This window comes from Sinocyclocheilus rhinocerous, unplaced genomic scaffold (genome assembly GCF_001515625.1).
Source record: "Sinocyclocheilus rhinocerous isolate Xijiao unplaced genomic scaffold, SAMN03320098_v1.1 scaffold153, whole genome shotgun sequence".
Taxonomy (NCBI): Eukaryota; Metazoa; Chordata; class Actinopteri; order Cypriniformes; family Cyprinidae; genus Sinocyclocheilus; species Sinocyclocheilus rhinocerous.
The window spans coordinates 1,685,816-1,701,002 of record NW_015660878.1 but is presented as its reverse complement, the minus strand read 5'-3'; the positions used below and the strand labels follow the sequence as shown (position 1 = coordinate 1,701,002).

Below are 15,187 nucleotides of genomic sequence, written 5' to 3'. Positions count from 1 at the left end.
ACAAGGATAGCAAACCAGACGTGTGTGTGTGTGTGTGTGTGTGTATATGTGAGAGAGATAGGGAGGCAGAGACCTCAGAACCTTTTGCTCAACGTTACCCAGCAGGGCATCTGCCGGTGGTTTTTTACAAACCGGTCCAACACCCACTCGCTCCTATGTGTGAGTGACAGAGGGATGATGAAGGGAAAGAGAAAAAGAGGAGTGAGGAGAGAGGAAACGAGGAGGCATGGGGACTAAAGGAGACAGCTGGTGGAGAGATAGAGAGAAGATAGAGTGAGGTGTGGTTTGTGTGTGTACTGAACGCCTGACTCACCGTTCTTGGAGGCAGAACTGGCTGACACACAGACAAACTCACAGCTATGTTACGTGGGTCAGGTTTTGCCTATATTACGGGGACCAAATGTATATTTCCTCATTACATTTTTTTTGTTTTACATTTTTTGAAATCCTAATCTTTTCATATTTAAATTAGATTATGAAACCCAGATTTTTGGTTTTATTTTTATATTTTATAAACATTATAAATATTTATAAAGACTTTGAAACCCAGACTGATGCTTTTTATTGCAATTTCTATTTATTTTATTTTTTTTTCATTTGTTTGTTTATTTGTTTGTTCATACGCCATGTTCATTTGTTCATTCGTTTATTTAATCGTGATATACAGAGAGCAATTACCAAGAAAAAGGAGAAAAAAGTTTTTTACAAAGAAAAAATAAGACAAAATAATTCAGAAAAAAACACCAAGATAATGATAAATAAAAAACAACAACATCAAAAAGATTTTTTATTGCAATTTCAGACCATTTGTTTGTTTTCATTGGTTTGGTTGTACATGCAACATTCATTTATTCATGAAATCGTGAATTACATAGAGAAATTACCAAAATAAGATTTTTACAAAGAAAAAGGGTAAACCAAAATAATTCAGAGAAAATAATAATAATTTATTTATAAAAAAAAAAAATCATAAATATTTCCTATTAATTTTACGTCACATAAAATTTCTTTGTTTAGTTTTTTTTCAGAAACCCACATTTTTATTGAGTGCTTTGCCTTTTGGACACCTTGTACTGTATGTTAAAGAGGTCTCATCATTTTTGGGTGTTGTGGTATTTTCCTGTATATATGAGCGATAGATTATGTGCTTTATGCCTGTTTTTTGCGCTCAGCTGTCTGTAATCCCTCACGGTTTCTCCCTCATGTTTTCTGTCTTCCTCTGAGGGGAAATATAATGTTATGACAAAAGCACAAAGAGGCTAAATATTGCACAAACGAACATGAGAGGCAAAGAAACGTCTGTTCTCCATCCCTTTGAAACATCCTTCCACTAAACGAACTGCATTATTAAACTCTCCGTCTTTGTCAGTAAGCCTCTTTCTCTCTCTCTCTCTCTCTCTCTCTCTCTCCTTTTTTTTTTTTTTATCTATGCCAGCTTGACTTTGGCACATATGGCCAACTTCAGTAACACTCCCCACCAGTTCTGTAAATACAAAGCAATCCATTAGTTCAGGGGATATTGTTCTCCTGGTAAAATAGAGAAATGATTTGATAAGAGCTTTGTGTTTTTATTGTTATTCTGTTCTTTAATGAGAGTAATCGACTGAAGCACAAAGACTCCGAATTATCTTCTCCATCAAATATCCTGTGGCAGAGATGCTTTCTGAATAAAAATGCTGTGAGGGAAGCTCTCTCTCGCTCTCTTTTTATCTTCCTCTGAAAAGGAAGCTGTAGGGAGTCGCATTTCCTTTCATATTCCAGCTCTTACCTCTTAGAAGATTGGCAGCATGTATTATCCATCGGATTGGCTCAGATGCTTCACACATGCTCTGTTCATAAAGGAAACCCAATTACAGCAGGTCCTCAGGGGTTAAACTCCCTGGGCTCGGGGGTCCTTCCTCTTAAACAAGACGTTTCTGCAGGCTACTTGTTAATTCTTTATGTGATGGGTGTATAGCAAGGGGACGTAAGCACCTTCAACTTGCAGTCTTGCGAAAAAATGGCTGCAGTTTGTCGCTGAACACCTTAACTGTGTCTTTGCACCAGGGTGGGAGTCTCGTAACATTGTGTGTACGAGTGAGAGATTCAAAACAACTGCTGGTTGGGTCTTCCGATAAAACTCCTCCATGTTTATTTAAGCGCTCTGATTATGTCTGCTTCATTGGGTTCATGTATTCCAAGGCATTACTCATCTTGTCTAATGAGGTGGAGCTAATTAGTGTTTAGTTGTTGAGCGTCTTCCCTTACTGTGCAAAACAGACCTCAGTTTTAGCACAATCAGAGTAACACTGAAAAACTCATTTGTAATGTTGTATATAATATGAAATAAAATATTTTAGACTTTTCTCTTATATTTTATACATATTATGTCGTCATATATTATTGTGCATTTTAATTTATAATACAACAATATTTTCTTTTTTAACGAATTTATTAAATAAAATAATTAATCTGTCTAATTAGGTTGAGCTAATATATGTTTAGTTGTTGAGCATCTTTCTTTTATTATTTATCCTGCGTAACACTGAAAAATAATGTATAATATTATATAGGATGTAACATAATAGTATATTTTTTTTACTTTTTATATATTTTATATGTATTATATATTTATTTTGTATTATTTCATTATACAGTTTAATTTACTATACAGTATATGTATATATTTTTTCATAATTATTATATTTGTTATTAAATGTTATATATGTAATGGATGTATGTAAGTATTTATTCCTGATAAGACCTATATTTTTTATAAATATATTATTATTATTAAAATTGTTAAATATTATATAGAGTTTTTTTATTTTTATATTTTTGTCAAATTTTATAATACAACATTTTCATTTTGAATTTTATATTTTATATACACAGTGTTTAGAATGAAAATGTTGTATAATAAATTGAAATGTAAATTTAAAGTTTTTTATTTTGATATTTTTGTCATATTTTATTATATATTTAAATTTATTTAAAAAAATGGTAATGGGGTCAGAAAAATAAACAGGAAAAACAAATCCATTGTATTCAGTTAAAGTCAACAGTATTTACTTTCTAAGGACTCGTGTTATTCCAAAGAAACTTTTTTTCTCACTGAATATCTCTAAAATGCCATCTCTAATAAAATGGTTTGCGAACAGCAATTCACATCGACTTTAAAGAAAATACTTTCCTCTGAATAGCCACTTTTATCGAGGAAGCTCTGAGAATCTGCTATCTGCCTTCTCAATAAGAAAAGGTGCGCGTTTGAACTTCCTGTTCAAAAAAAGGGGCAGACTTTGTTTGAGAATGGGACCAGGCTTTCATGCACACACTCTCGTTTGCATCGAGGCCCTTCTACAGTACTGAGCTCCCCAGTGAGAACCAGCAGTGGGTGTGAATCTGTTCATTAGTGTGAGGATGGAGGGGGAGGATGAAGGCAAGGGGGGAAAAAAAACGAGAGCATGGCAGATGAAGGAGATAGCTGGGGTGGGAACAGCCGGGACATTAAGGGACTGAGTGGATTGATGACTTGCCTCTTGAAGAACCGTCCCTGATGAAATTGACTTGAGGATTCCACTGTGGACCCATAACTATTCCCGTCTGCGCCCATGGGATTGGATAATCTGTTTTACTTGGCACTTTGACTCGGGAAGTGTTCGGCTTGTTCTGGTAGTAAATTATACACCCTGATCCTCTTGATTATCTCAAAAGAATCTGCTCCCTTAAAGGAACAGTTCACCCTAAAATGAAAAAATCAGAAATTTAGCATTACATCACTTGCTCACTGATGTGAATGGGTGCCGTCAGAATGAGAGTCCAAACGGCTGATAAAAACATCACATTAATCCACAAGTAATCCATACAACTCCAGTTCATAAATGTCATGTGAGGTGAACAGATGTGTGTTTGAAAGAAAGAAATCCATCAAGACGTTTTTATCTTCAAATCATTGTTTCCTACAGTACTCAAATATGACCATAATATTATTAATATTGCTTTCTCCAGTGAAAAAGTTGTCTTATCTGAATCAGGAGAGAAATATGCACAGATCAAGCACCATTTATAACCATTCAAAACTAATATGTTGGTGGATTTTGGAGTGAGAGAACAACAGGGAATTTGTCACTGGAGGAAGCAATATTATGAATTATGAACTTCATGGCCTAATGTTAAAAGGCCTTGATGAGAGATGGAGACTGTGTGTTGTACCGTCGACTTGTGACATTCCGTGACAAATTAGTGGCAGGGCTGCAGGACAGCAGGAACCCTGGGGGTTTGCCCGTGAATACACAGTCAATCAATACTCGCTACTGCTTACTGACAGCACAAATGCCAGCCGTTCCTCTGAGGGAGATGAGTGCAGTGTGTGTTTGTGCTCAAGGAAGAAAATGAATAAATGTCATCAGCACTGCCTACATCTATGTATTATTCAGCACTGTTTGTGTTATTTTCGCCGCCTTTTGTTTTGGAGGGATGGGGGATTTAGTGTTAGGCAAGTGAAATCTTTAGAAAAAGTGTGGAAATCTTAGTCAGAGGAGTGAAAAATATTCAGAACCTTTGCATAAAAAATTCTCACATCAGACATTCCGTTTCTGATCAAATGTTTCTGCAGAAGGTTCTCTTAAAGGGACAGTTCACCCAAAAAAGAATGTTCTGTTATCGTTTATAAACCCAAATTAACTATACGATAATAAACCCAAATTTAATTAATATAATATGAATTTTGTAAATGTGCAAATGTCCAGTGTTAAGCATTTTAATGTGCAATATTTTAAAAGAAACAAATGTGACAGAGTAAAGGTTAAATGTTTTAATATCTGTATTTTTTTTTTCATACTTTTATTAAGCAAGGATGCATTAAAGGGATAGTTCACCCATAAATGAAAATTCTGTTATTATTTACTCACCCTCATTTCGTTTCAAACCTGTAAGACCTTTGTTCATCTTCGGAACACAAATTAAGATATTTTTAATGAAATCCAAGAGCTTTCTGACCCTCCATAGACAGCAAAGTAACTACCACGTTCAAGGCCCAAAAAACGTAGTAAGGACATTGTTAAAATAGTCCATGTGACATCAGTGGTTCGACTGTAATGTTATGAAGCTACGAGAAGCTCTCGAATTTCATTAAAAATATCTTAATTTGTTTTCCGAAGATGAACGAATGTCTTACGGGTTTGGAACGACATGAGGGTGAGTAATTAATAACAGAATTGTCATTTTTGGGTGAAATATCCCTTTTTAAATTGATCAAACATTACAGTAAAGAGATTTATAATGATGTAAAATATTTCTAATACATGCTGTTCATTTGAAAGAACAAAATTCTGAAAGCAAATATATCATGGTTTCCACAAACATTTTATGTTTTCAGCATTGATTATAATAAGTAATGAGCACAGCATATTAGAATGATTTCTGCGGGGTAATGTGACACTGAAGACTGAAAATTCAGCTTTGCCATCACAGGAATAAAGTACATTTAAAAATCTTTTAAAATTTCACATTTATCTTCAATATTTTACAATATTATTGTTTTTGCTGTATTTTTGTTCAAATTTACAATTTTTGGACTTTTCTGACTATTTTATTGGGTGTTTTATGCTGTGTTTTGTTCATTTAGAACAACATGAAGGCGAGTAAGTGATATTGAAATTTTCATTTTTGAGGGAATTATCCCTTTAAAGATTTCTCAGCCCGTGCAATGCATGAAACACTTGCAAACCTAATTCACAAGCTCATTTAGGCTGTTTCTCATATTCTGTGCTCTCAAGGCTACATAAATTTTTTCCCTCTCTCTTGCACACCCACAAAAACACAGTATTCGTCAGTTTTTGTTTTACCCTCTCTACTCAGCCTTGCCTTCACGTCAGACATTGCAATTGGCATCGAAATACAATATAATACACAATATAATGAGATGGTGGAGGTGAAACACCTAGGTGGTAACCTAAGGTTAAAGTCACAAATTTCTCACCCAGTATGCCATTGTGGTTGAAGTTGTCATTGAACTGACTGGATCTGAGGGACGCTCAGCATAGCTTTCTGTGAGAGTGTAATCCAGGGACAAGCACTGAAAGTTGAATAGATTCTGAAGAGCATCATTATCAACAGCTGTTGGATACGCTCCTTTCAAGACGCCCATGGCAGAAGCTCTATTTGTCTCCCTTTCTTTGTGTCTGGTGTGAGGACAAACATCAAATATACTTATGTAGATTTGCATCCATTTAGCAATTTGAAAAGGTTGTGGAAACAGGATAATACACTCTAGCATAACTCAACATAAGAATATGCACTTTATGGCATTTTTATAACGAAATTATGGTGATAGATAAACATTGTATTGTATTTAATTGAACATTTTCTGCTTTGTTATTCTTGTTTGTGAGCATATTTTACACACACACACACACACACACACACACACAAAGAAGCCTCTTATGGTCACCATAGCTGCATTTATTTGATCAAAAATACTGTAAAACAGAAATATTGTGAAATAGTTTTTTTTAATCTATTTTAATCTATTTTAAAATGTAATTTATTCTGCAAAGCTGAATTTTCAGACCATCTTCAGTGTCACATGATCCTTCTAATATGCTAATTTGGTGTTCAAGAAACATTTATTATTATAATTAATGTTGAAAACAGTTGTGCAGAATGTTTTTCAAGATTTTTTGATGAATAGAAAGCCTAAAATAATAACATTTATTTGAAATAGAAATTGATGTAAAAGAATAAATAAATAAATACAAAGTTTGTATATACACACACACTTAATAAAGATACTGTATAGATATACCCTAGAGAAAAAATAAATATACTAAAATGTATTTGAAAACATTTATTTCATGCTAAGTATGCTACAAATACCTTTACATATTTATTGTACTTAATAAAAAATGTGCTGCAATTGTACTTTTAGTATACTAAACCGGTATACTTAAAGTCTGCTAAACTGGAACAACTGATTTTGTTCTTAATGCACTTTAATTGTGCAGAAGTAGTGCTGAAGTCCAATTAAAGATATACTGAAGTATATTTGATTGTGCTAAAGTGGAACTATTGCAAGTATACTTCAAACACACTTTAAATATCTTGCATTTAAAGACTGATATTATTCAAAGATCATACAATCCTCATCAATAGTCACATTAAAATAGAGTTTAATTATAATTTTTATATCAGCAGGTCTCAAGCGATATGTCAGTAAATAGATTTGAACTATACTTAGTATGAAATAAATGTATTTTAAATATATTACGTTTTTACTAGGGTGTATACACACATACACATACTCTCTTTAAACGTCTTTTTGGCTTCAAATGCCATAACAGATCATATTGAATACTATTTCATACTATGTTTACCCTGTTTTTCATGATATGTGACAACTTTTGACGTCATTCAGGCACAGTTGTGCTCACCTGTGCTTTTTCCATACACTTCTTGAGTTTTCTCATGCGTGTCTCCACCTTGTCTCTTCAGACATCGACGAGTGCTCCGATGGATTTGTGGAGTGTGACAGTCGAGCCACTTGCGTCAACCTACCTGGCTGGTATCACTGCGAGTGTCGCGATGGCTACCATGACAACGGAATGTTCACAGCCAATGGAGAGTCATGTGAAGGTAACTTGTTTTGAATGAAACTGTGCTTCTTTTGAATGGAAGTCATTTTGCACTTAGCATGGTTGTAGTTAACAAGATCATACTAACAAGCTAAACCATGACTCCTTGGATTTAACAAGTGACTTAATTGGTGTCTTCTTTGTTTCTGGTTGGTAGACATCGATGAATGTGAGATGGGGCGGCACAACTGTGCTAATGACACCGTGTGCTTTAACGTTGACGGAGGTTATGACTGCCGCTGTCCGCACGGTAGGAACTGCACTGGCGACTGTACCCATGACGGGAAGGTGAAACACAACGGGCAGATTTGGGTGCTGGATGACGACAGGTGCTCGGTCTGCTCCTGTCAGGTGAGCCGAAGGGGCTGATGGGAATTGTAGTCAAAGGAAACCTGATTTTCTTTTTACTCAGACTCTTGTCTTTCTGTCCTGTTTCAGTCGGGGTTAGTGATGTGTAGACGGATGGTGTGTGACTGTGAGAATCCCACGGTGGATGTGTTGTGCTGTCCTGAATGCGACCCTCGTCTGAGTTCTCAGTGTTTGCATCAGAACGGTCTGCTGGCGTACAGTAACGGAGAGACCTGGGTGGAGAACTGCCAGCAGTGCCAGTGCATGGTGAGTGGCAGCATGTTACGCCAACTCAATGTGGTAATGCGTTATGATTGCCAGTATATATTTATAAACTAGTATATGGTTGACATTAGAAAGAGCTATTGCTAAAGAACATTAGAAAAGATTCTGTTAAACGATTATTGAAATATCTCCGCATTTAGAAATAAACAGTGGGGCCCAAATGTCTGATACCACTAGTAAAAATTTATTTTGCATACAGTTTTTTGTCATTATAAAATGTTAATGAACCTGATATATTATAAAACCTAGTGGTTCATACAGTATGATGTGAAAATGTTCCAAATAGCATCTTGTGTATTTCAATGGAAGCAACAACAAATGAAATTTGTTAAATGTCATATTTTATATTATTTTATATATATTTTAAATGTCAAAAATCTATTATAAATATGTAGTATTTAAGTATATACACATTTTTAAAATATTTTAAATAGTATACATATTATATTTTTAATAATAAAAGAAAATATTTAAAATTCTTAAATATTTTATCATACTTTTTCTTTGTTTTTCAAAATCTAAATTTAAATAAATAATATGTCATTAAAAATTTAAATATTCTCAGACTTTTGGATATGATTATATTTGTATGTCATTTAATTATAATTGAATTATTCAATATGAGGTCAATGTAAAATTGTATATTATTTTATATATTATATTTTAAATGTCAAAGATTTTTCTTTATTAATATGTATTAAGTGTATATATTTTAAAAATAATAAAATAATATATTTAAACATTCTTTAAATTTTTTTTATCATACTTTTGCTTTGTTCTACATTTTTAAATCTAAATTTAAAAACAATTAAATTAAAAATGAATGTTTTCTCAGACTTTAGCATATTATTATTATTTGTGATAACATATTATATAAATTATTTAATAGTAATAATAATAATAATAATAATAGTATCTGTTTGTAGTAGTAAAAATATTTTGAAAACTATTTAGAATTTTTTTTTGGAGTTTTGGTAATGATTTTTAAATCAATTTTTTTGCAAAACTTTTAACATCAATTAAATGAAAGCACTTTTAACTAATGACCACCCACATTAATATATCAACAGCTCTTCAGTATTCAGCAGGACTATGCTAATCATAGCATAACTTGTCATAGTTATGCTATGTACATTGTTATGCTACAAGTACATTGGCAAAAACAGCCTGAGAGTCAGAGTGAAAATGGTGACGTAAAACTGAACTGCAACTTTTTTTGGTTTAAGCAACCTTGACTACCATTATAACTGGACTCGAGGAAAAGAATATGATGCAAAAGTATGAAATCTGTCCCCTTTAGCAAACAGTATGCATTCACATATGCAGAACGCTCAGAATAAACTCCACTGTCATTCTGTTCCCTGTGTATTAGATTCAGATTCAGAGAAACTGCTGGTCACAGTGGAACTTTCTGCAATATCTCAGTCAGGAAGCCTTGCGCCAAAACCTTGAACAATGCAGTTTTCAGCCCCTCTGGTGTTTTTCCCTCCTGTGTGCTGTGGTTCAGCACTGAACTTTCATCCAGAAGCCATTTTTCTTTCTTCATGCAGAACTTTTTTCACTCTGTGAAGAATTGAATTATAAAGTCCAGCTAACTCTATCTTTCTCTCTAGTGAAAATCCTTACTACAGTATTTTGCTGAGCTGACAATGGGTTCAAACAGGGCTCCTAAACTTTCATATGACATGCCAGGCTCCCAGCTTACATTTTCTTTGTCTGAGAGTTTTTTTTTGTTTTTTTTTTAGTTCACAGAGAACGAAACCTTTTCCTCAGAGTTTAGGACTGCTAAACTTGTAGGTCTGTAATGAATTCAGTTAAAGACCTCTAGACAGTTGTGGATGGTTTAACCAACGAAAGGCTTGTTTTCCAGGCTAATACTAAAGCCAGGCTCTGGATTAATTGCTCAATAACTGACTTTCAATTGAAAGTCCTTTTTAATCCTAGACAAGTGTAATCTGTGTCCGAGAAAGGAACATGATCAAACAGAGCCAGTTTTGCATGGCCATATTGAAATTTCATTAGGTTTCAGTACAGCTGCTTTTTGTTTGTCTCTTTTATGTTGTTCTTATACTGTTATTATCACATTCTCTTTCAGTCAGCGCTTTCTTTTAGTCGTATTCAACCCCCTTTACTCTTCGAATCCCTCTTCTCATCAGTTTTTTTTTTCCTGGTTCCCTGTGAAGTAAAATGAACACAGAACTTGAAAGAGAGGAAGAGACACCGAAAAAGAGAGAATGGGGCAGGAAGAATGCTTTGTGTTTTAAGAATACAAAAGTGTGAGGAGTGAAAGAACAAAGAACGTTTCCGGAACAGAAAACTCCAGGAGGGGAGAGAGAGACATTCAGAGAAATATCTGCATTCTCTTTGTAATCAAGGTCTACGTAACCTGCTCAGTCTGACTCAGGATGTAATCTGAAAAATATGTTGTCTTGCAGCAAAATACAGCAGTCGGTTCACCCAAAAAATGAATCATTTATTCACCCTCATGTGGTTTTGAACCTGTATCTTCTCGGAAACACAAAAGGAAAAGATTTTAATAATGCACAGATCAACTGTAAAATAATATAAAAGCCTTTTAGGGTTCAAAACCAAAAAAGTGTCTATTGAAAAAGTTCAAATTTAACTCATCATTTACATTGAGTCAGTGAGTTGAACTCAAGAACTGGGTTCGTCCAATCTGCAACTGATTTATTCAGACCAGAACAGCAGATTCATTAGAGTAAATCAACAGATTCATTCAAATGATTCGACTCAAAGAAGAAATTAATACTTTTATTCAGTAAGGACACAATAAATAGGCGATAGTATAGACTTATAATGGTAAAAGGTTTACCTTTCAAATAAATGCTGTTTTTTTAAACTTTCTATTCATCAAAGAATGATCAAAAATCATGGTTTCCACAAAAATATTAAGCAGCACAACTTTTTACAACATTGATAATAATATAAAATGAAAAATGTAACAATTTCTTGAGCAGCCAATCAGCATGTTAGATTTCTGAAGGATCATGTGACACTGAAGACTGGAGTGATGCTGCTGAAAATTCAGCTTTATTATCACAGGAATAAATTGCCTTTTAAAATATATTAAAATAGAAAATAGTCATTTTGAATTGTAATACTATTACTATTTTTGCTGTTTTTGATCAAATAAATGCAGCCATATGCATATATATATATATATATATTTATAAACACAAACAAACACACACACATTCACTTTTTTTTCTCAGCTAATGCACATACACTACATTACAGAGTGAAAAAAGATGTGATTCCTCACAAAGTAAAAAGTGACTTAACTGAAAGGCGGGACTTCCTGCCACCATATTAAGCAAATGATCTCCTCAAACTGTCCCTAGATATACACACACTAGTGTTTCTTCTCTGTCTGTCTTACTCACACTTACCTTGCAGTGTTTATTTGGACTGACCTTCACACACTTTTATGTTTGTCATTCTAAGTACACCATCACTTTATCCTTGCACCTGTGGAAAGCATCCAAAAAGGATCAAAGCTTTGATATATTTTGACACATCACCTGCAGTCCAGCAGATGTTACACAAAGTTTTAAAGAATGCTGGAGGAAACAGAGCCCTGTGTGTGACTATATTAAACCAGTTCTGACCTAGGAGTGTCGTATCGATCCTTCATTACACGCTCCTCTCTGGATCAGTGAGCGCAACACACTATTTGTGATTTGCAGCATGTTAAAGCGGAAGTGTATAATTTATGTGCTACTAGCCTCACCGAACGGAATTGCGAAAATATTGATTCTATTCTATTCTGTATCGGATTGAAATATGTCTCTGTCTGTGTGTTTCTCAGAGGGGTGAAGTGGACTGCTGGCCGATATCGTGTGCACCGGTGGCTGACTGTGAGTTTACAGTGGTTCCGGAGGGCGAGTGCTGTCCACGCTGCGTCACGGACCCCTGTCTGGCCGATACCGTTCGGAATGACATCTCCAAGACCTGTGTGGATGAATACGGGATCACTCGCTTCAGCGGCTCTGCTTGGACCAAACACGGCACGGAGTGTTCCCTCTGCCAGTGCAAGGTACTTGACACTTACATAACCACCCACAGACGCACACGTTGCAAATCACCAAGATTTATTATTGAGTATTTAGATGTAAACCCCTGTGCTTGTCATTATTTTTAAGCTGGATCCTTTCACATAAAACAAAGGCAGCTTCCACAGGCCCACTAAGGGTTTCATGGACATCTGGCTAATTTATTTTTAAACTTTTTAATACCAATTCAGTCAAAGGCAAAGGCTTTTGGTGGTGCGCCCAGTCACAGCTTTGATTTTATTGTTTTGGTGCATATAAATATTATTCATAAAACACTTACAGTGAGATCCAAAAATCGGAGACCCCATTGAATAGAGACATCTAGAACGTAATTTAAACCTTGAAAAAAACTAAGATCAAAGAAATCAAAGGAACTTTATGATAAGTTAGCATTAATGGATCTTTTTCACAGACTTTGATGACATGTTTCCACGGTTATTAGCATTATAAATCTAACAAAGTTTTTTATATTTAAAAATGTAATACACATTTATAACACTGTACTTTGTGTTTTCTTGTCTTAGAATTAAATGACATAAAACTAAACTAAATCATTATAGAAGCTTGTTTCCACCATGGGATTTTTTTTTTTTTTTTAATTAATTGCGACCTTTTTTCTCACAATTCTGCATTTACGTCTCACAATTCTGAGTTTATTTCTTGTATTCTTTTTTTCTCAGAATTGCAGGGGAAAAAGTCAGAATTGTGAAAAAGTCAAAATTGCGAGATGTTAACTCATGATTGTGAGTTTATAACTCGCAGTTCTGACTGTGAGATGTAAAATTCTGTAAATTCTGAGATGTAAAATTCTGTTGTGAGAAAAAGAAATACTGGATTGTGAGATGAAAAACTTGCAGTTGTGCACAGTTGTGAAAATACATCTTGTTAATTTATAAATTATGAAATGATTGTGTTATTCATTACAATTTATAGTTTCTATGAAGCCCCACTCATGACAATTAAAAAGTTATGTATAGAATCCCCTTTCTGCCATGGAATGAAAAAAAGGTAATTGTGACTTGATCTCATAATTCATAATGTTTTTCCTCACAGTTCTGAGTTTTAGAATTTTACGATATAAACTCAGAATTGTGAGATATAATGACTTTCTTGCAGTTCCAAATTCACATCTTGCATTTTTTTTTTCAGAACTCAGTTTACGTAACACATTTTTTTTCCTGCCACTGAATAAAAAATGATAAAAATGTATTTGCGAATTTTTAGCTTACAATTTGGACCTTTTTTTCTATATCTCGCAATTCTGAGTTTATATCTTACAATTCTGATTTTTAATATAAACTCTGTGAACTGTGACAAAAAAGCTTGAAGTCACAAAGAAGATAAAAGTCACAATTAACTTTTTTTCATTCTATTGGTGAAATGGGCTTCTATACATATTTGTTTAGCATGCCATGATTGGGGCTTCTTATAAAATATACATTGTAATGAAAAAAATATATATATTAATAATTGAATTTCATAATAAATAAATAAGATATATTTTCACTAGTGGTCTCTGACATTTGGACACCTCTCTAAATTATATGCCAAGTCATTTATAGATAAATTGCTAAGAAACATGGACAGTACACAGAAAATGGTCCCGGATGCTGTGAGATTTGTCTGTGTGAGATGAATGCAGGAATAAAGAACAGATCTCAGGGACAGGAGAGAATTCATCTACTTATTCAAGCACCTTATGTGACTGGCCAAGGTCATCAGCATCATTTGAGCTGAGCGATGAATCATGAGAGGCTGTACTGATGCTTATTTAATGCGTTACACACATACAGTATGGAAATGCTTGAGTGAGAATTGGCTACTTTCCTTTTTTGACTAATGTCTCCTTCCTTTTCCTTCCCTCCCTCTCTCTCTTTTTCTCTACAGAATGGTCACATCTGTTGCTCTGTGGACCCTTTGTGCCTCTAGTCCTATTCAAAGACCAAATGTCTGACTAGTTTTCTTTTTCTCGCTATCCTTTTGTCTGTTTTACTTCCCCCCTCTTTGTCTCGGCTCTCTGTACAGTTTCATCCCCTTCAGAAGATCATTTTATACCAAATCCTCACATGTATTATAACATAAACAATATACAGATAGCTCAGTCATACATAACAAAAGATAAAGCAACCAGTCGTTTTAGCTTTGAACGGTGTTTCAGGTTTGCTTGATGCATTTGATAAGATGTTTATTTGTCGTTTATCAATTATCATCGGAAACCATGATGCAATATTCAGATAAAGAGTTCAAGTTTTGCGAATTCCATTCGATTTTCAGGTTTCAGTATCAAAACTATGTTGAAAAATAAAGGTTAACTTGTCAGTGATCGCAGTGTTTTATGCTTGATGGGTTCAACAGACTGCAGACATGGTCAAATCCTTTGTAAATTACCTTACAGTGTTTACTTCTTTCAGTATTAATGGTTGTTCCGCTCCCTTTCTGGGAAAATATGATCTTGATGTTGTGAATAGTTTATTTAATGTGTTTGTTTCTCACGTCATTTGAATTCTGTCTTTACTTTGATGTGTTATGTTGCACCTCTTGTCAAATTGATGTTTTGTTTCCTTCAATGGCTCGGTGCACTATTGTGTCATGGTGAAATAAAAGGTTTCCATTGAAATATATGCAGATGCATTGTTGTTCTTTTTTATTTATTTAACACAAAACAGTATAACAACTCTAAATGAACAGTTGGCATTTGTTTATCAGAAAATCTCACATGCTGAACTCCATCTGAAACATTTTTGTTGCCATTAACTAAATATTTTGTCTTTTTTTATTTAGCTGTATTTCAGAAAATGTTAGTATGTATAAATACATAAAATGTATTCATGTTTTACACATTAGACTTTCAATAGAGGGCATACGTTGTTT

General features: G+C 34.1%; 1 protein-coding gene across 1 annotated transcript in view; it reads left to right on the top strand.

Annotated features, from left to right (window-relative positions):
• LOC107725667 (protein kinase C-binding protein NELL2-like) overlaps positions 1-14,930 on the top strand; it is a 54,226-nt gene extending 39,296 nt beyond the window's left edge. The window contains exons 16-20 of the mRNA XM_016535023.1: positions 7,471-7,611; positions 7,768-7,961; positions 8,049-8,225; positions 12,073-12,300; positions 14,204-14,930. Of these exons, the coding sequence (XP_016390509.1) occupies positions 7,471-7,611; positions 7,768-7,961; positions 8,049-8,225; positions 12,073-12,300; positions 14,204-14,245 (782 nt within the window). The 3' untranslated portion in view covers positions 14,246-14,930. The remainder of the gene's footprint in view (positions 1-7,470; positions 7,612-7,767; positions 7,962-8,048; positions 8,226-12,072; positions 12,301-14,203) is intronic.
• The last annotated feature ends 257 nt before the right edge of the window (positions 14,931-15,187 follow it).